Source organism: Chaetodon trifascialis, chromosome 23 (assembly GCF_039877785.1).
Source record: "Chaetodon trifascialis isolate fChaTrf1 chromosome 23, fChaTrf1.hap1, whole genome shotgun sequence".
NCBI classification, from domain to species: domain Eukaryota; kingdom Metazoa; phylum Chordata; class Actinopteri; order Chaetodontiformes; family Chaetodontidae; genus Chaetodon; species Chaetodon trifascialis.
In genome coordinates, this window is record NC_092078.1 from 2,142,501 (window position 1) to 2,162,429 (window position 19,929).

At 48.6% G+C, this 19,929-nt stretch overlaps 1 protein-coding gene across 2 annotated transcripts in view; it reads left to right on the top strand.

Moving 5' to 3' along the window:
* LOC139351129 (F-box/WD repeat-containing protein 7-like) overlaps window positions 1-19,042 on the top strand; it is a 25,713-nt gene extending 6,671 nt beyond the window's left edge. The window contains exons 1-13 of one of the 2 annotated variants that reach the window (XM_070992859.1): window positions 4,011-4,273; window positions 6,847-6,929; window positions 7,254-7,389; window positions 7,966-8,100; window positions 8,203-8,326; window positions 11,401-11,537; window positions 11,647-11,760; window positions 14,750-14,931; window positions 15,627-15,852; window positions 16,014-16,080; window positions 16,194-16,337; window positions 17,004-17,153; window positions 17,257-19,042. In XM_070992859.1, coding sequence (XP_070848960.1) covers window positions 4,235-4,273; window positions 6,847-6,929; window positions 7,254-7,389; window positions 7,966-8,100; window positions 8,203-8,326; window positions 11,401-11,537; window positions 11,647-11,760; window positions 14,750-14,931; window positions 15,627-15,852; window positions 16,014-16,080; window positions 16,194-16,337; window positions 17,004-17,153; window positions 17,257-17,390 — 1,671 coding nt within the window. In that variant the 5' untranslated portion in view covers window positions 4,011-4,234 and the 3' untranslated portion in view covers window positions 17,391-19,042. Of the gene's footprint in view, window positions 1-4,010; window positions 4,274-6,846; window positions 6,930-7,253; window positions 7,390-7,965; window positions 8,101-8,202; window positions 8,327-11,400; window positions 11,538-11,646; window positions 11,761-14,749; window positions 14,932-15,626; window positions 15,853-16,013; window positions 16,081-16,193; window positions 16,338-17,003; window positions 17,154-17,256 lie in introns of those variants that run through there. The other variant, XM_070992858.1, reaches the window with a different exon arrangement.
* Window positions 19,043-19,929: the final 887 nt, after the last annotated feature.

Sequence of the window (19,929 nt, forward strand, 5' to 3'; positions counted from 1 at the left end):
TCCAGAGGGGGGGTGAGGGGGTGAGGGGGGTGAGGGAGGCTGAGTTTTAAAACCAAACTTTTCCTCGTCTGTAAATTCTTTTTCTAAACTGTTGACGTTGTAGCTGATGTCACAGCTGAGTTTTAGGACTTGTGATTGGTTGGCGCTCAGGTGCTCTTCTTCGCTCTGACCTCTGACCCAACGCTGAACGTATCAAAGCCTCGCATACAAACAGGCGACAAACTCAAGGAGAAACCAACATGGAGTGTGTTTGTGAGCTGCTGGCCAGTCAAACCAGCAAAGCGCCCCCACTGGACGCCAGAGCCACCAGATCCCCCCACTGTAGCACTGAAGCGGTCACACCTTCTGTAGTCTTCATCACACGCCGTCTGCACGCAGCATGGAGGCCGTTTACTTCCTCCATCGTTCTCTGTGATGTCACACCGGCTCTCAGCCTTCCAGCTACTGTCAATCAAACAGACAGGGACACGCCCCTCCAGCCAGGTGAGGTGAGAAAGACCTTCAAAATCTGTAAACTGTCCTGCTGCCATGAACTCTCACTACAGCAGCACATGTGGATTCATCCGCCGCTGAAAATAGTCCCCAACCAAAAAAAGAAAGATGTAGATTGAAAGCAGAAAGAGGGAGACGTTGGATTGAGATTTATGGCAGAATGGAGGGATGGAGGAGAGAGCAGGAGAGGGGAGGAGAGGGGAGGAGAGAGCAGGAGAGGGGGGAGAGAGCAGGAGAGGGGAGGAGAGAGCAGGAGAGGGGAGGAGAGAGGAGGAGAGAGGAGGAGAGGGGAGGAGAGGGGAGGAGAGAGCAGGAGAGGGGGGAGAGAGCAGGAGAGGGGAGGAGAGAGCAGGAGAGGGGAGGAGAGAGCAGGAGAGGGGAGGAGAGGGGAGGAGAGAGCAGGAGAAGGGAGGAGAGAGGAGGAGAAGGGAGGAGAGAGCAGGAGAGGGGAGGAGAGGGGAGGAGAGAGCAGGAGAGGGGGGAGAGAGCAGGAGAGGGGAGGAGAGAGCAGGAGAGGGGAGGAGAGGGGAGGAGAGGGGAGGAGAGAGCAGGAGAAGGGAGGAGAGAGGAGGAGAGAGCAGGAGAGAGCAGGAGAGGGGAGGAGAGAGCAGGAGAGGGGAGGAGAGGGGAGGAGAGGGGAGGAGAGAGCAGGAGAAGGGAGGAGAGGGGAGGAGAGAGCAGGAGAGGGGAGGAGAGGGGAGGAGAGAGCAGGAGAGGGGGGAGAGAGCAGGAGAGGGGAGGAGAGAGCAGGAGAGGGGAGGAGAGAGGAGGAGAGGGGAGGAGAGAGCAGGAGAGGGGGGAGAGAGCAGGAGAGGGGAGGAGAGGGGAGGAGAGAGCAGGAGAGGGGAGGAGAGGGGAGGAGGGGGAGGAGAGGGGAGGAGAGAGGAAGAGAGCGGAGGAGAGGGGAGGAGAGAGCAGGAGAAGGGAGGAGAGAGGAGGAGAGAGCAGGAGAGGGGAGGAGAGGGGAGGAGAGGGGAGGAGAGAGCAAGAGAAGGGAGGAGAGAGGAGGAGAGAGCAGGAGAGGGGAGGAGAGAGCAGGAGAAGGGAGGAGAGAGGAGGAGAGAGCAGGAGAGGGGAGGAGAGGGGGGAGAGAGCAGGAGAGGGGAGGAGAGAGCAGGAGAGGGGAGGAGAGAGGAGGAGAGAGGAGGAGAGGGGAGGAGAGAGCAGGAGAGGGGAGGAGAGAGGAGGAGAGAGCAGGAGAGGGGAGGAGAGGGGAGGAGAGTGGAGGAGAGAGGAGGAGAAAGGAAGAGAGGGGAGGAGAGGGGAGGAGAGAGGAGGAGGTGAGAATAGATAACAGATGGAAAAAAAAGATGGACGGAGAGGAGAGGAGGAGGAAATCAGAAACAGAAGAAGAAGAGAGGCTGAAAGAGGAAGCAGAAGAAGAGAATGAGGGATGGCGTTCAGGGTATTATGGGATTGATCGCTGGTGGAAACTGAGATGATGACACGCGGAGAGATTTACAGATTAACGGGTCCAGAGGTCAGAGGTCACCTGATGAGGCTGATTGATGATGATGATGGAGCCAGGGGGCGGGATCAGAGCAGGTCAGGTGATTGACAGCTGGTGTGGGGGTTGTTTGTGTCGTCGTCTGACGTCTTTGGTCGCTGGTCACACGTTAAGATTCATGCATGAAAACAACGAGAGGAGATGAAATGTGATGTTTGGCTGTAGATTACACCGTTAATCAATGAGCTGATTGACAGGAAATTAATCAACAAGCATTTTTCAGAATAGTTTCATCCACTTTCATGTTTGATAAGTGTGAAAAAGGAGTCGCTGTGTTTCACGATTCCCTCATATTTTATTGGCTCATTTCTAATAGATCAATCAAAAAATGTATCCAGGAATCTTTTGTGTCTCATCAGGCTCAGAATGGACTTTTTGGGGACAGCGGCTTGTTTTGTGTTTGCGATGACATTTTGGATTTGGGCTGTAAATATGAATGAAATGCAGACCTATCATGAGCTCTGCAGTCAGGACAGACAGGACACCTGCGAGCGTGAGACGGTCCTGCAGGACGCCGTCGCAGACGCCTTTCTGAGTCCCTGTCAACAGAAACTGGTCGTTATGAGCTGCACACAGGCGCTGCAGGGCTGCTGCATTGGGTACATCAGACCCCACAGGTGTTCCCTGAGTCCTCTGTCCACCTGAAGACGAGGAGACAAATCAGCTCTGGACTTCTTTGTTAATGCGCCGACGTCATTCTCTAACTGAAATGATACGAGGAGGTGAAGACGAGCAGAGTCCAGAGAGAAAGGGAGGCACGGAGGGGGAGGAGGAGGAGGGGGAGGGGGAGGGAGGAGGAGGAGGAGGAGGAGGAGGAGGAGGAGGAGGAGGAGGAGGAGGAGGAGGAGGCTGAACAGGTGAGGGAGGTGGGGGGGGGTGTTTTGTCTCTGCAGGCTCTGTGATACTTTGACCTCCCAAATTATACCCCAGCACCTCCTACTCACTGTGTGTGTGTGTGTGTGTGTGTGTGTGTGTGTGTGTGTGTGTGTGTGTGTGTGTGTGTGTGTGTGTGAGTGTGAGAAAGCCTGTGGGAGTTTCTGTGTGACAGCCTTAAGGTCAATCAGCTGTGAGAAAGCTGTGACCTCCAACAACCCCCCGCTGGGCGTCTGTGGGTGTGTGTGTGAAAATGACTGTGTGTGTGTCTGTGTGTGCGCACAGGTATGTGTTCACGTCTCAGTCATGCTTCTTGTCCGTCCCGACGGTCTACTTTTCGTCCATTCGCGCTCTGAGTCGTCCTGCGGTCGGTTGGTCAGAGGCTAGCTGCTGAGCGTGGAGGAGACCACAGACAGCTGAGAGTCAGTGTTGGACGTCTCTTCATTCAGTGTTTCTGTCGCTCTGCTCCGACTTCTCTGATGTGTTCAGCTCATTAATCAAATGTGAATTAATATCTGATCAAAGAATGAGTCGTCGTGAGGAAGCCGAGCATTTAGCGCCACCTTGGACTCGTGGACGCTGCGTTTGACACCCAGAAGCAGATGTACTCACATCTTTTACTGAGGCAGAAGGAGCAGTACCACAGTATCAAAGTACTCCGCTACAAGTAAAAGTACTGCTTTCAAACTCTCCAGTAAAACTACAAAAGTATCACAATATCAAAATATACTTAAAGTAGAAGAAGTACTCCTGGTGCAGAGTTACTGGATTACGGCTGTGCTCATGTGTTCATCTCATGTTTTAGCCTGCAGTAACAGGAATTATCAGCTGATTTACGCGCTGGAACTGGAAATACTCGACTGAAGTACAAGTACCTGAAAACTGTACTTTGACTTAAAAGTTTGCTTTTCGAGATAAACGTAAGAAGCTTCACGCGGCAGTGACGTTCGTCCGTTCTGGAACTCTACGTCAGATAATTTGATACATTTTCTTCAGGGTTCTCATCAGTCTGCTGCACGCGCACACACACACGCACGCTGCACGCGGCTCCACCCCTCCCCCCTCCCTCCCCCTCGCGAGGCGGGCATGTCCCTGCGTGTTCCTGTGGAGGTCGAGCGGCGCTGAGGCTGAGCAGAGAGAGAGAGTCTTCCTCAGCAGCACGAGCTCAGCACGGGCGGACCGCGCTCGAGCTGATCGCTTCATTCCCCTCATCGATTCACGCGCTCACCGGATGGATCGTTGACGTCACGCCGCTCATTGTGGGATATTCCTGTGGTGGATTTCGGCCTGTAATTTCCGCGCTCAGCTGTCATATCAGCGCACTTGTCGGTCTCCGGGAGGACTCGACCTACCGGGGCAGCCATGGGTTTCTACGGCACCTTGAAGCTCATCTTCTACAAAGTGAGTATCGATTATTGAGGGGTTGATCGACGAGCCGCGGTGTGACCTCCGTGGTCGTGGGCTCGTGCCGGGCTGTCTGCAGGTATTCAGGCTCGTCAGGTCCGTTCGGCTCCGGGATGACGAGGCGTTTCTGTCTGACAGCGGAATGCCTGAGCGGCGCGTGCGTGCGTGCGTGCGCGTGGACCACTGCGGATGTGTGACAGAGGGAGAGAGACTCCTCGTTTGATGGCCTCTCTCTCTGATGTGATTATCGATCATTGATCCGCCTCAGCTGTCTGTAGGTGTCTGCTCTGAGCGCATCGATCAGGCTTTGAATCCCCTTCAAACTGCTGCAAGTTGCATGAATTTGTTCAAATGTGGTTTATTCCAGGAGAGTGAAACAGCTGCTGTCTGCAGCTGGAATGAAAATCGGTCAGTCAGGCTGAAGCTGACGATCAGGTGCTTATTAAAACCCTTTGCTTCCCTCAGAGAAGCAGCTGCTGTGAGCTGAAGTCTGGGTGAACATGCTCGGCCTGTTCGTCCTCACAGCTGCAAAACACGCCATTAAAACCTTAAAAATGGACACGCTCTGCTTCCATACGCGTGAAAACAGAAGGAAAAGAGGGATTTTACACAGCAGAGCTGCTCTGAACAGCACAAACTAACCTATGAAAGACTGCAGGTCACTCGTTTAGTGTCTAATGCTTCATCTGAACAACCGCAAGAATACAAGCATAGAAACTGGAAACACAGAGACTAAGTTCACAGTGCATGTTGTCAAGATGACACACAGGTCAGTGAAAGGTCACAGCGTACCGTCCACTGATGTTCAGGTGTCATCATACGTCGCCGTGGTGATGTTAGAGGTGTGCAGCTCACTGAAAACGACCTTTCACATATCAGACAAACACAAAGTCCATAAAGTCAGTTTAAGATCGTGACGTAGAGGTTTTCCCTTCAGCGCACATGTTTCCTCTGAGCCGAGCTCAGTCGCTCTGCTTTTAACAGTAAACACATTTCTGTGTCCTTCATCCTCAAGTCGACTTTTTCTTTTGGGCTTAATGAAAGCCGCATGGACGCGACAGCTGTTATTAAAAATCCAGCAACACTGGAAAAAAAACAGGTCTGAAATGAAAAGCAGATTAGGAGTTCAGGCCGGAGCGAGGAGCTGAAATCACGGCCGTCTGGACGTGTTGAGCAAAGCTCGGGACGCGTCCACAGAGCGTCTTCTTCTTCTGCTGTTTCCTGCTGTAAAGTGACTCAGATTATGCAGCCAGTCAGATAACACTGTGTTCACATAAGGATGCCAAGAGGAAGGACACACACACACACACACACACACACACTCTGTCCTGTACATCTCCAGCCTCCTGCGTGTGTGTCTGTGTGTGTGTGTGTGTGTGTGTGTGTGTGTGTGTGTGTGTGTGTGTGTGTGTGGGTGTGGGTGTGTTAGCGCGTGCTGCTCTATTTTCGACCCGCGCTGCACCGGCGACATTCCTGCGATTTTCTGCATTCCTGCGTTCATTCACTGCGAGCACGGACACAGAAAGCTGATTCAGACCTGCGGGCCGCTGCGTCCGTGTTGCTGAGCAGCGTCGGTGTTTTCACTCTCTCTGTAGTCACACAGCAGGCTGCAGGTCATCCGGACGTCCTCGTCCATGTTCGCAGCGACTGAGGAACTTTTCTTCTTCCTCCGCCGGCCGCGTGAGCTCACGGCCTGACCTCAGCAGATGACGAGGCTGAATCTGCCTGCAGAACTGCAGCTGCTGATAATCAGATAAAATGTGAATTATGTGTTCGTTTTGGCTGCTTTGGGATGAGGGAGGCCGCGGCTGTGAGCTGCTCTGGTGAATGAAACGTTAGAAATCTGTGAGAAGTGATTCAGTTTAGACAAATCTCATTTAATTCTTCACCCAGAGCTTCAAGCTTCAAGAGCACAGCCTGAGAAACTGACATTTTCTGCCTCCCTCCAGTGTGAAAACACAGTTTACAGACAGATATTACACAGTGAGTCCTCACAAAACCACAGACATTCAGTATAAGATAAGACTTTATTAATCCTCTGTAGGGCGTTTGAGGCAGCAGCAGCCTGATAGTCCAGCCTTCAGGGAGGGGTGTTATTTGGCCTAACCAATCAGCAGTGACTGACGTAGAGCTGCTTCGAACAGTTCACGTTTTCTTGTAGATTTAAGAAATCTTGTGGTTCATGGGCCTCCGTCAGCGTCCACGCTCTTTGCCCTTTTTAGTGGCCGTTCCTCCGACGCAGAAGATGCTGTTCACGTTCATAATCCAGGCTGCGAAGCTTCATGTGGCTCAGCTGTTTTCCGCCCGGGAGAGCCGCCGTTGATGAGCCGAATGCAGATTTGATTTGCTGAAGAAAAACTAAGAAATATGGGGGTGATTCAGAGGTTTGGAAGCAGGCGAGCAAACCTGAGGAGGATCTGGGATCTCTCAGAAGGTGGCGGTAATGCACCTAAAGGTTAGCCACAGTTAGCATGCTAACAAGGCTAGTTAGGAGTGGCAGTGGTTTGATTGATTGCTACCTCGAGCACAGATGAGTGTTTCTGTCTCTGTCGTTGTCTTTTAACCACCAGATGAAGAGGAAGTTGGATCACGGTCCAGACGGCCGGCCGTTCCCTTCAGGGAAGAAGCACTGCAAAGGCAACGGTTACCTCAGGTAACACGCGCACGCGCTTTCATCCGCTAACTAGCAGCTAGCTACAACAACACGCTGATGTTTTTGATAATGATGTCCAACAACGTAGATCAGAAGTAAATAGAGTTTCTCAGTCGTCGTAGTCTTTGCTCCACAATAATTAGCCTTCTGTTAGCATCCTGTTAGCCTTCTGTTAGCATCCTGTTAGCATTCTGTTAGCTTTCTGTTAGCACTCCGCTGGATGTGCTTTCCTCACAGGTATTTGGTCATTATGACTCTTAGCATTTCGTATCACTAGCTTGTAAATGCTAACTGGTGCAAATGTCCTTGTCTCTCCACCCCCAGCCCCTCCAGTCTGGTTCAGGCCACGCCCACCACCTTCGGCGACCTGCGGCTGGCCAATGGGCACTCGGCTCAGCGTCGGCGCGTTACCTCGGGCCCGCCCCCCTCTGGCCTGCAGGACTGGCTTCATACCTTCCAGGTCAGCGGACACACCTTTCCTCATCGCTAAACCCGAAATTTACTTCATGTTCACTCGTAGTTGGTCTTCATTCTGTTAATTAGACGCTGATGATCCCACGTTACATAACACGCTTCATTACAGATTCATGTAACACTGAAGCAGAAACAAACTACGCCCGGTTAGGATGATTTGCTAAGACAACACTGATACACACACACACACACACACACACACATTCACTTGTGTGTGTGTGTGTATCTTCCGCTTCCTGCATGTAAACACAGAGCGTTAGACGAGTGCTGCCTCCGAGCTGTTCTTATGTAACCAATGAAAGCACGCACACACACACACACACACACACACACACACACACACACACACACACTCTCTCTGATGATGAAAACCGTGGATGTCTCTTTTCCAGCTGGGGAAGACGTTCAAATGATTTCAGAGACACGCAAACACACAAATACAGAAACACACACAACAAAACAAAAACCACACACTGAGAGTAAACAGAGTCAGAAACGTCCTACTTTCTTCTCCTCCTCTTCATCCTCTTCATCCTCTTCGTCTCCTCTTCCACCCCCGCAGATGTGGAGCGGGCCCGAGAGGCTATTGGCTCTGGACGAGTTGATTGACAGGTGTGAGACCAGCCAGGTGAAGCACATGATGCAGGTCATCGAGCCGCAGTTCCAGAGAGACTTCATATCCCTGCTGCCCAAAGAGGTACGCACGTTCTGTTCAGGTGTCACCTGTGACAGATGGACAGGTGTGTGCTGGGAGCAGCATTTGAAGTGTGTGTGTGTGTGTGTGTGTGTGTGTTTGCAGTTAGCCCTGTACGTGTTGACCTTCCTGCCTCCCAGAGACCTGCTGCAGGCCGCCCAGACCTGCCGCTACTGGAGGATCCTGGCTGAAGACAACCTGCTGTGGAGGGAGAAGTGCCGCGAGGAAGGTAAACACCAACACACTGACACAGTAAATAGACAGTCTGCTCGGACTTTGTGTGTTTTGTTGTTGTTTACTCGCTGACTTGCCTTCTGTTGGCCTCCTCTCATCTGTTTCCACATTATTAAGCCAATGATAATATATGAACAACACGATTGTTCAGTTATTGTAATGTGAGTGAGTCCGGTCTCTCAGTGCTTTCTGACTTCCTGTCTGTGGCTCTCCGCCTCAAGCCGATTGGTTCCCACTCACAATGTCCAGTTGTATTGGTCACAAACACAACTGTTGCCACTGATGTCATTTCCTTAACGATATTTATGTGAATCTCGTTTAATTACATCATTCTTGGTTGTGAAAGATCATTTAGTCCGTCATGTCGTAGGATTCACCAGGTAAAATGAAATTAATGTTGTGTCTTCTTGGTTTGAGTTTGCTCGGTGGCGAGTCAGACATGTCTCTGGTGGGTGGAGTCATGTTGTTTGCATTCCTCGTCACAAATAAGCTGAATATAGTTTCATTTGTAGCTCACTTTCATTAAGAGCTGCTTACTGTAGTTTTATCAAACAGGACAGAATGATGCTTTTGTTGGGGACTATTTTCGGCGGCGGATGATGTGTGTGTGTGTGTGTGTGTGTGTGTGTGTGTGTCTGTGTGTGTGTGTGTGTGTGTCTGTCTGTGTGCGTGTGTCTGTGTGTGTGTGAGAGAGAGACGGAGTCGGAATAAACTACAGTGTGTGTTCAGCCAGAGCAACAGTGTGACTCATTAATGTGCTTTTAATAGTTTTTAGGAAACAATGGAGCTCAGAAGATTTATCAGACATTGATTATTAGTGGAATCAATTCATTGTTAGATTTGCTCTTTTAGTGGGATTTGTTATACATTCCTTAATATGAGAATATCACCAGCCTGATCCTTTCATTTTGGCATTAAGCACATCTCATGCACCTCCTCTTCACTCTCTGTTGGCTCTTTCATCAGGTTTTGTTTTGGTACATAATGATGAATCTTCTCCCAAAACCTTGAAAATGTAGAAAAGCTGTGGTGAGGCTTCGTCGTGTGGTGCCCGAGCAGCGTTTTCTTTACAAGCCAAATATGAAAAGCAGAAAACAAACAGAGGCATGAGCTTAGTGCAGGTATAGAGCTTTCAGTCCTGAATGTAACATGCAAATACAGCTACACACAGTCAGTCAGTCAGTCACTCCTCCTTCATTCAGCGCAATGCAGTGGCTCTGTGTGTGTGTGTGTGTGTGTGTGTGTGTGTGTGTGTGTGTGTGTGTGTGTCTGTGTGTCTCTGGGCGTTCTGCCAGTCAGTCGAGATTCACTGCCAGCACTCAGCAGCCATACCAATGAGCCTACCTCGCGTTAGCGCCACGCCACTGTCATACTAATGAAGCCACGTTAGCTGCAGCTCGCCGCCTTCATAGATGAGGCTAATTTGTATTTGTGCTACACCTCTGTCATACCAGTGGGAGCAGTGCTGGAATTAGCTAGCACTCAGTGAGAATATAAATGCAGCTAACCTGCATTAGCAGAATGCCAGTTAGATACTAATGAAACTAGCTCTGGTGTTAGCTTACAGTAAACTCCTGTCAGTAAAATCACAGTACATCATGTTGTACTATGCCTCAGCCACACCAGTAAAAGTTACAGAAGCCTCCATTAGCTCTCATTATGGTGATAAAGCTAAGTTAAACTTATGTTAGCTCAGGCCAGGGTCATACTAGTGAAACCACAGTAGCTAATGTGTCCAACCACAGCGTGCATAGCTGACGTTGTTGTAAACTCTATTTATCAGAACTGTTCAGTTAATGTTAGCTTACTCTACTTTCATACCAGTGAAACTAGTGCAGCCGTGTTAGCTTACACCACATCAATCAAACTGGGGCAAATGTTACGGCAGTCAGTTTAATGTCTGTGGTTGCAGCTAGCATAACTGAGAATTATTCCAATGAAACTACAGAAACTTACAGCACAGACATTATAACAAAACATACACTGCTGTCGCACAATGAAACTGTAGTCAGTTTAATAGCCGTAGCTGCAGTTAGCTTCTCTGAGGGTGAATTCCATGAAACTACAGAAGCTAATGTTAGCTTACAGCAATTATAATGTTTAAAATAACATTAGCTGAGACTGTCACACCAGTGAAAGAGTGCCAAATGTTAGCTTATACCATGTTAATCATACTGATCCTTGTTGCCTTCAAGTACTCCCACTATTAGCTTAATTACTGAGCAAACCAACTAGCTAATGTTACTGTAAACTGTGTCGGTTTATAGCTGCGGGTGCTATCAATTGGTGATGACTTTGATGCTCCAGCAGCTAATATTAGCTAATGCTGTTAGCTTATAATGTTAGCACTCTTAACAATTACACTAATGTTAGCTTACATGAGTCATTCCAGCGAAATTAGCTACGTTAGCCAATACTAAATGAAACATACTGCTGAGTCCTGTTGGTTTCAAGCACTACGCCAGATATATTTAACTAATACCAAATTACCATCCGCAGACTCAGTAGCTCATGTTAGTGTAAACTATGTCCGGTTTAGTGGCTGCTGTTGCTAGGTGATGATGTCTATGAAACCATGGAAGCTAATGTTAGCTTATGCTGTTATGTTATAATGTCAGAACAAACCAATGTTAGCTTACATTAGTCATACCAGTGAAAGTGTCTATGTTAGCTTAAACGAAATGCTGACTCGTGTTGGCTTAAAGCTAATGTTTAGCTAATATTACAGTAAACTATGGTCAGTTTAGTGGTTGCTGTTGCTAGCTGATGGTGAGACAGCAGCTAGTACCATCTTATGCTGTTGTCTTACAATTTCAGAGCAAACTAATGTTCGCTTACGCTAGTCATGCCAGTGGAAGTAGCTACATTAGCTTAAACAAAATGCTGAGCCCTGTTGGTTTCAAGCTAATGTTTAGCTAATGTTGCTGTACACTATGGTTGGTTTAATACCTGTGGTTGCTGTTAGCTGATTTGCTAGCGATTTCTATGAAACGTCAGCAGCTAATTGCTAACTGATTGTTCAGATAATTATTTCAGCTGTTTTGCTCATGTCCCTCATCCTCTCTCCAGGTATATCCGAGTGTGCGTCGTCTCGCCGCAGGAAGTGCGTGCGGCCCGGTGGGGCGGTCAGTCCGTGGAAATCAGCCTACATTCGCCAACACCGTATAGAGAACAACTGGAGAAAAGGGGACACGCGAGAACCCATGGTACACAGTGACAGTCACGTACACGCTGACTCAGCCGGCCGCCGTGTGTTTGATGTGTCAACATGGATTGAGTGTCTTTAAATCCGCCTGTCCTGTTTTTCGCTCGTAGGTGCTGAAAGGTCACGATGATCACGTGATCACGTGTCTCCAGTTCAGCGGCGACCTGATTGTCAGCGGCTCCGACGACAACACGCTCAAAGTCTGGTCGGCCATCACTGGCAAGGTAGGACGCAGTGTTTGCGTGTCAGCAGAGACAGACGTATTGATTATGTAGATCACCATTTTCTGCTGCTTGAGCAATAAACACACATTGGTATGAGTGTGTGTGTGTGTGTCAGGGGGCAGTGGAGTATTATTTCACTGCTGAGTGTACTGCACGTAGTATTTTGTCTCTAGCGTGGCTGCTAGTGGAAGAAAGAGCCATGCTAGCAGCTCTGCGAGGCTGCATTTATGCACAGAGATGTTAAATGCTAACATGCTCCTTGTGACAGTGCTAGCATGCTGACGTTAAGGAGATGTAATGTTTACCATGTTCATCATCTTACTTTAGCATGTTAGCATGCCTAATTAGCACTGAACACCATCCAGTAGTTGTTGAGGCAGCAGCTCTTCATGTGGATCATTTTCTTGTCTTCACACTGACAGCGTGACCAGGACCCCGAACCTGAATGAACAGCTAAATGGAATTCAGCCATCATTAATCTGATTGTTTACGCTTGTGCTTCTCCTCCTGCGATATGTTAAAATGTCCGCAGGGACAAAGATCCAGGCCACCGTACCTGGACCACGTCTTCACATCACGCGCGTGGATGTAAAACGCATCGGAGTAAATTTATCTGCATTTAATTTGATGTTTTTGAAGCAAAAACAGAAAAACATTTGCTGATTCCAGCTTGTCAGGGGTGAGAAGTTGATGCTTTTATTTGTCATTTATGAAATTAGACTGAATCTCTTTGGACTGTTCAGACAAAACAAGACCTTTTACACCATTTTCTTCCATTTTAAACACTAATTAATGAATCAGGAAGACGTTCAGCAGGATACTCAGGGATGGCAGTCACTGTGACCCAGTGTGTCTCACTTGAAAGTCGCTCTGCTTCATGAATTAGAATATAATAAGACACAATAGAGGCTCATATGTAGGTCGGCATGACCGGATCGGACACTACGAAGCTTATGTGGCTGAATAGAGAAGAATGCAGTGGAATTAAGTCTAATAGATGGCAGGCGGAGCAGTTGTGTTAGTCGGGGCGTGACGTCGAGGTTATTTGAGTTGTGTGTGTACTGAAGCCGCCCGAGGCCACCATGTTTGAGTCCACGAGCGACTGTGTGTGTGTGTGTGTGTGTGTGTGTGTGTGTGTGTGTGTGTGTGTGTGTGTGTGTGTGTGTGTGTGTGTGTGTGTGTGACACATCGCTGTAGATTAAAGCACCAACAGGATGTAAAGTAGTTCAACGAGCTTGAGCTGAAACATCGACAGCAGGGAAACACGTGAGCGCAGCAGGAACATGAATCCACAGACCGCAGAGAGAAACTCTGACAGAACTCTGAGCAGTACTTCTACTTGAAATACTCGCAGTACATTTTGCTGAGAATACTTACACACAGTTACTTTAGTAAGGTTTTGAATGCAGGACTTACAGGTGTGGGAGTACATTTTCATAAGGACCTGAATACTTATTCCACTGCTAACACACACACACACACACACACACACACACACACACACACACACACACACACACACACACACACAGAAACACACACACACACACACACACACACACACACAGAAACACACACACACACACACACACACACACACACACACACACACACACACACACACAGAAACACACACACACACACACACACACACACCGACTCAGTGTCTCTCTGGTTTCGGTAGAACATTCTTTAAGCAGACACACCTGCTGTCTCCTCCGTCTAGACCTGCCCTTTAGAGTGTGTGTGTGTGTGTGTGTGTGTGTGTGTGTGTGTGTGTGTGTGTGTGTGTGTGTGTGTGTGTTGGGAGAGTGTTGTGCTCCCTGCAGAAAGAAAAACACACACACACCCTCATCTGTAGCCCGAAGGGACGTCGAGGCTCGTCTCTCTGTAGAAGAGCCGTTGAGTTTGAACGAACTTTATTGGCACGACGTGATGACAGTCAGTGTCTCTCTTTGTCTCAGCAACAGTTGCCAAGGCAAAGTTTTCCTGTTTCCATGGCAACCACCACTACAACACCTTCAAGGTGAAACTGTATTCACTGTGTGTGTGTGTGTGTGTGTGTGTGTCCTTCAAGGGTAGCTGTGAAAGTGGAACAAATATTGACACACATACTTTTAAACACATGCGCGCGCGCACACACACACACACACACACACACACACACACACACACACACACACACACACACAGAATGTGAGAGAAATGTAGAAAATAGTCTTTTTCCCAGCAGACTGTGAACACCACACAACTTAATTTGTGTGTTAATTGATACATTGATGGATTTAATCAGCAGCGTTACCTGATATGAATTTGTTGGTTTTAGTTTGATGTTTTTTTCGGTAATGGGATTTGTGTAATTTGTGTAACTGAAAAATGAGTGTATCACACACAGAGATGAGTCAGTGAACACTGATGAATTCATGATGTTTCCTGGTTTGTTTAATGTCGGTTGAACTAAATTTTTGGAATAAATGTTATTTTTTATCCAAATCTGTTATTCTGAATCGACAGATTAAGAGTAATGAAAGTGCTTCGTTCACTGCAGCCTGCGCTAATGTCAGCTAACGTTAGCTAACGTCAGCTAACATCAGCTAACGTTTGATGGATGTTGTTGTGCGACTGACGTTAGATTGAACAAAACTTTATTGTCACTGTGTCTGATGACAAAGTTCATCTTCAGGCTGGACGAGGACACAGAAATGTGACACTGCAGCGATTTAGTGGGAAATAAAGAAATGAAGAAATCTAAAAAAGTTCCTACGTTTCCCATGATGCAGTGGGACTGCATCTTTCTTCAGACGCTCTCTGGACATTTTACCTTCACGCTCCCAGTTTTTAAGACTGACTTTGTCAGAGGTTTAAAATCTTCTGGGCTTAAGCTAAGATGACCTCAATGACATCACTGTGGCATCATCAGGGTTTGTCTCCAGATGAAACTGTCCCTTTAAACACCGACTGAGCGTCTTTGTCCTCGTCCGTCTCTCAGTGTCTGCGGACGTTGACGGGTCACACCGGCGGCGTGTGGTGCAGTCAGATGGCGGCCGCCACGGTGATCAGCGGCTCCACCGACCGGACGCTGCGGGTGTGGGACGCCGAGAGCGGCGAGTGTGTCCACACGCTGTATGGACACACGTCCACTGTGCGCTGCATGCATCTCCACGGCAACAGGTAACACACACAGCACAAAAAGACTCATACACACAGTTTAAACCTACACTCATACACACACAGACTTCTACACAGCCGCAAAGATTTACACACACACACACACACACACACACACACTAATGACACACATGCCCACTGCATGCTACTCATCTCCATGGTAACTGCATAACATTAGTGTGTTCACTGTACGTAAACATACACAAAACTTAAAATACACACACAAACATGCACAGTAGAACGGGGCACACACACTTAAATATGCACAATACTGAGCGTACACACTCACACACACACACATTATAAATTCATGCTAACACTAAATACAACCTGCACATAAACACTCATACAGAATAACAAACACACACTGCATACGCTCACACACTGTGCACACACAGACACTCACTAAAAGCATGAATACACACACACATACATATAAACAGGAACACACACACACATCTACACGCTTAATATGAACACACACGCTTAACACACACGCGTTTCCATGTAGTAAACACACACACTAATACACACGAGCACAGAGATGATGAAAGTGGGTCGCACAGCGTGAACACACACTAATTTAAGACACACACACACAAACACACAAACACACACACACCATCCTCTGCTTCACACAAGCAGTCTTGAGCGACCTGATTGGCCGGCACTGTGGTGACGTCATGTCTCTCTCTCAGGGTGGTGTCGGGCTCTCGGGACACGACGCTGCGCGTGTGGGACGTGTCGACGGGCCGCTGCGAGCACGTGCTGACGGGCCACGTGGCGGCGGTTCGCTGCGTCCAGTACGACGGCCGCCGCGTGGTGTCGGGCGGCTACGACTACATGGTGAAGGTGTGGGACCCCGAGACGGAGGCGTGTCTGCACACGCTGCAGGGACACACCAACAGAGTGTACTCACTGCAGGTACGCATGCACGCACACACACACACACACACACACACACACACACACACACACACACACACACACACACACACACACACTCACACACACACGCCTGAGCAGAGTGACCAGAGCTGAACTGTGAGTGTGTGTGAAAATCACGCCATCGTCTCTCTTTGCAGTTTGACGGCGCGTTTGTGGTGAGCGGCTCGTTGGACACGTCCATCAGAGTGTGGGACGCAGAGACAGGTACTGAAACGGTTTGAGCACATAAAAATCTGCACGTCATGTCTTTGAATCCGCCTGAAGCTGCGTTAACGAGCCCGAAACAGCTGACCTCACGCTGGGTGTGTCCTGTCCAGGTGGGTGTGTCCACACGCTGACGGGCCACCAATCACTGACCAGCGGCATGGAGCTGCGTGACAACATCCTGGTGTCCGGGAACGCCGACTCCACGGTGCGAGTGTGGGACGTCCGGACGGGACAGTGTTTGCACACACTGCAAGGTGAGTGTGTGTGTGTGTGTGTGCGTGCGTGTGTGTGTGTGTGTGTGTGTGTGTGTGTGTGTGTGTGTTGTCGAGTCAGCAGTCACACTGACACAAACGTTTGCAGTCCTCTGAGAGACAGAGAGGAAACATGGGGACAGAGATATGAAGGAAACAAGAGGGTGAAGTGAAGGAAAGAAGGAGAGAAAGAAGTACTCCGTCCTGCAGCTGAAGAGACTGAAGATGAACATTGTCCTGAAAATGAGACATTTGCTGTCGTGGGAATTCTGGGAACTTTGCTTGTTTTAAGGTGGAATTTCAGCGACAGTCGTAACACATTGGTCGTATTCTTAACGCTACACAACAAGGAGACATCTGCTTAAATCTGTGTGTCCCCAACCGACTGATCGGGAGACAGATGAGACATAACAGCATGACACAGAGACACTGTCTGAAGGTCAGTTTGTTCTGGAGGCCTTCTGCCCTCTAGTGGCCACTTAGTGCACCTCTCATTGGCATTAACAGGCTCTGGTCTGGTCTGGTCTGGTCTGGTACAGTCTGGTCTGGTAAAAGCAGGAAATGAAAAGCACTATGAAGTGAATGAGTTGTGACAGACAGCATGCAGTTCTGTCTGTGTGTGTGTGTGGAGGTCAGAGGTCAGAGGTCACAGTCCGATGTGTCCTTCAGGTCCCAACAAGCACCAGTCGGCGGTGACGTGCCTGCAGTTCTGTAGAGGTCTGGTTCTGTCCAGCTCTGACGACGGGACCGTCAAGCTGTGGGACCTGAGGACCGGCGCCTGGCTGCGAGACGTGGTGGCGCTGCAGAGCCGGGGATCAGGTGAGGACAGCACGCACGCACGCACGCACACACACACACACACACATACACACGCTCACCCGTAAAAGAGCCCAAACCAATCAGGCGTCTTCTTTCTCCACAGGAGGCGTCGTGTGGCGAATCAGAGCGTCCGACACTCGGCTGGTGTGCGCCGCCGGCAGCAGAAACGGGACGGAGGAGACCAAACTGCTGGTGCTGGACTTCGACCTGGAGGACAGGAAGAAAGAGACAGACTGAGGAGGAGGACGGAGGGATGTTGCCATGACGATTTTGGACTTTATTTGTTAAAGAAAACAGACTTTTTTTGACCAAAGTCACAGCTGGACGTCCACCAGACGGACAGACAGACAGACAGACAGACAGACAGACAGACAGACACGAATGTTACAACACGTCCTGATTGGCTGGCGGACAGCTGGACGGACACATGGACAAATTATCTACCGCGAGGATGATCCACAAAGAGAAAAGAGTCAAAGGTTGACGTGGACGACGCCCAATCAGGTCGCGCCAAGACGACAAACAGATGAATGTCTTCGATGCTTTGACGGACAGAAAGGTGGATGTAAATGGTTTCTACGACAACAGATGAATGTTTGACGGATGCGCAGGTGGATCTTTGTCTTAGATGTCATTCAGAGACGTTTGAGAAGATTTTAGGGACATCGACTTTTTCTTGCTGCTGAACCAATCAGGAGGCCCAACGTGACTGTTTAAACAGACCAATCCAAATGTACCAAATCTTGAAGGCTGGAGGCGCATGGCGGAGCTCTGAGGCGACGCAGACGGACGACGGCGCTTCAGATAAACGTGACGTCCCTTTGCCGGCGTCTGGCGCTCGCTGTCGGTCCACCGAGGCGTCTTCGAGTCGCTCGTCTCCGTCGTCTCTTGCTGGACTTTGGCCCTTCAGTACTGGAACGTGTGGGTGACACTCTGCAGGGAGCCTGGGCCGCTATCTCCACTCCTGGAACCAGGTGTGGTGGTCTATGGGAACAGAAACCACAACCAGAGCAGAGTCAAACCGAGCCTCACGTTCATTCAAGCTCCAGCGGCCATTTTTAAAGTGGAAACGTGGTTTTAAAGGCTGAAGAGGATTATTTTCTGACAGGCTGAGCGAGCCGCTCGCAGACTGCATGCTTCAGGGATCGAACGTGTTTCTGCTCAGACTGACATGAACACGAGCCACAGCGGGAGAAGCACCGGTCAAAGTGATTGAGCTGCTTCCCCTCGCGGTCGAAACACTGAATCACTCGACTAGTTTCAATCAGGAATCGTGTTCTTGGTCCTGCTGAATGTAAAGTTCTGCTTGTTTTCTGTTTCACAGATTTCACTTTTTATTCTACAAACTGAAAGTCAGAAAGGAAGCAGCTCGGCTCTCGAAGCTGCGTTCAGAGCGACGTTTGCTGATCGGACAGAAAGACCTTCAGCTGAGCTGAGGAGGGAAAATTCCAAAACATTTTTTTATTTCATAATGTAAAAAATATAAAATAGTAATTATTTTGGCCTTTCTGGGCTTCCGTAAAATACTTCTGATTGGTCTGTTTTTTAACCCGAATCTCTGGAGGGTCACTCCTCATGTTTTCCTCTGCTTCTGAAATATTAAAAAACAGATAAATAATTGAAAACAGCTCCGTTACCAGATATTAATCCGATAAGCTGCCGTTGCCAGGCAACACTTCTAGCCAATAAGCAGAGATTCGGGTGATATTTCCCCCGGCAACAGGTGGTATTTCAGGCCTCTTCCTGTCGACCTTTGCAGGTGTGAGCTCCCGTTCACATCATGGTGTAAATACTGTGAATACAGAGAGGATGTACATATTCAGCTTTTATAAGAAGAGGAGAGGAGCAGGATGGAGGGATGAAGAGGGTCAATAAAGACGAGTTTTCTAAAGCGCTGACTGGCTCATTTGTTCTTCTCAGAGATGTCTGAAGGATTTAATGAAGCGTGATGTTTTAGTCCAGAGAGCGAGAAGACAGACTGAAAATGTTCAGTTTGAGAGTTTCACGACAGAAGTTTCATTAAAAACTCTGAAAATAAACTGTTCAAACGTTCATTTCTTCAGTTAATATTAGAAAAAGAAAACATGATGGATCATCAGAGCTTCATGAATGCAAACGGTTAAAGAAATTTAATTCATGATTATCATCCTAACAAGTATTTATCAGCAGCTGTTGTGCCGTTTGAATTTGATCTCAGTTTATATGTTTTTCTATTTGACGTTAAAAGATAGAAATAAAACATTTCTGTTTGTCGACGGCGTCAGCTTCAGAGGGTTCCTGTAAGAAATGTCGGCAGCGTGTTTTCAGGTCTGCGCTCTGATGATTTTCTTTGTAATTGGCACTAATTATACGGAACTGAAGAGCCAGTGTTTAACGAGTCCACGTTTAATTAACTACGTGAAAGTAACTGGAGCCTCGAGTCTTTTAATCAGAGCAGCAGATTCACCAAAAACACCATCATCCTGGACCCGAAGCGCGAAGCTTCACTGAATCTTCATGTGTGTTAAACGGAGCCTTTGAGCAAGGCAGCACAGCTCCTCCTCCTCCTCTGACGGTCTGAGTGAAGCCGCCTGCTGAAGCCCAGAATCTGAAGGGGTTGTCATGGTAACGACGCCGAGGGCCAGCTGTGATTGGCTGTCACAAACTGAAGGAGCAGGAAGAAAGTATGTTTGTACTCTGAGCAGAGGGGAGGAAGTACTGCAATACAAGTACAAGTACTGCTTTGAAATGAGTGAATATACGTCAGTGTAATCAGGAAAATGTACTTCACGTATCA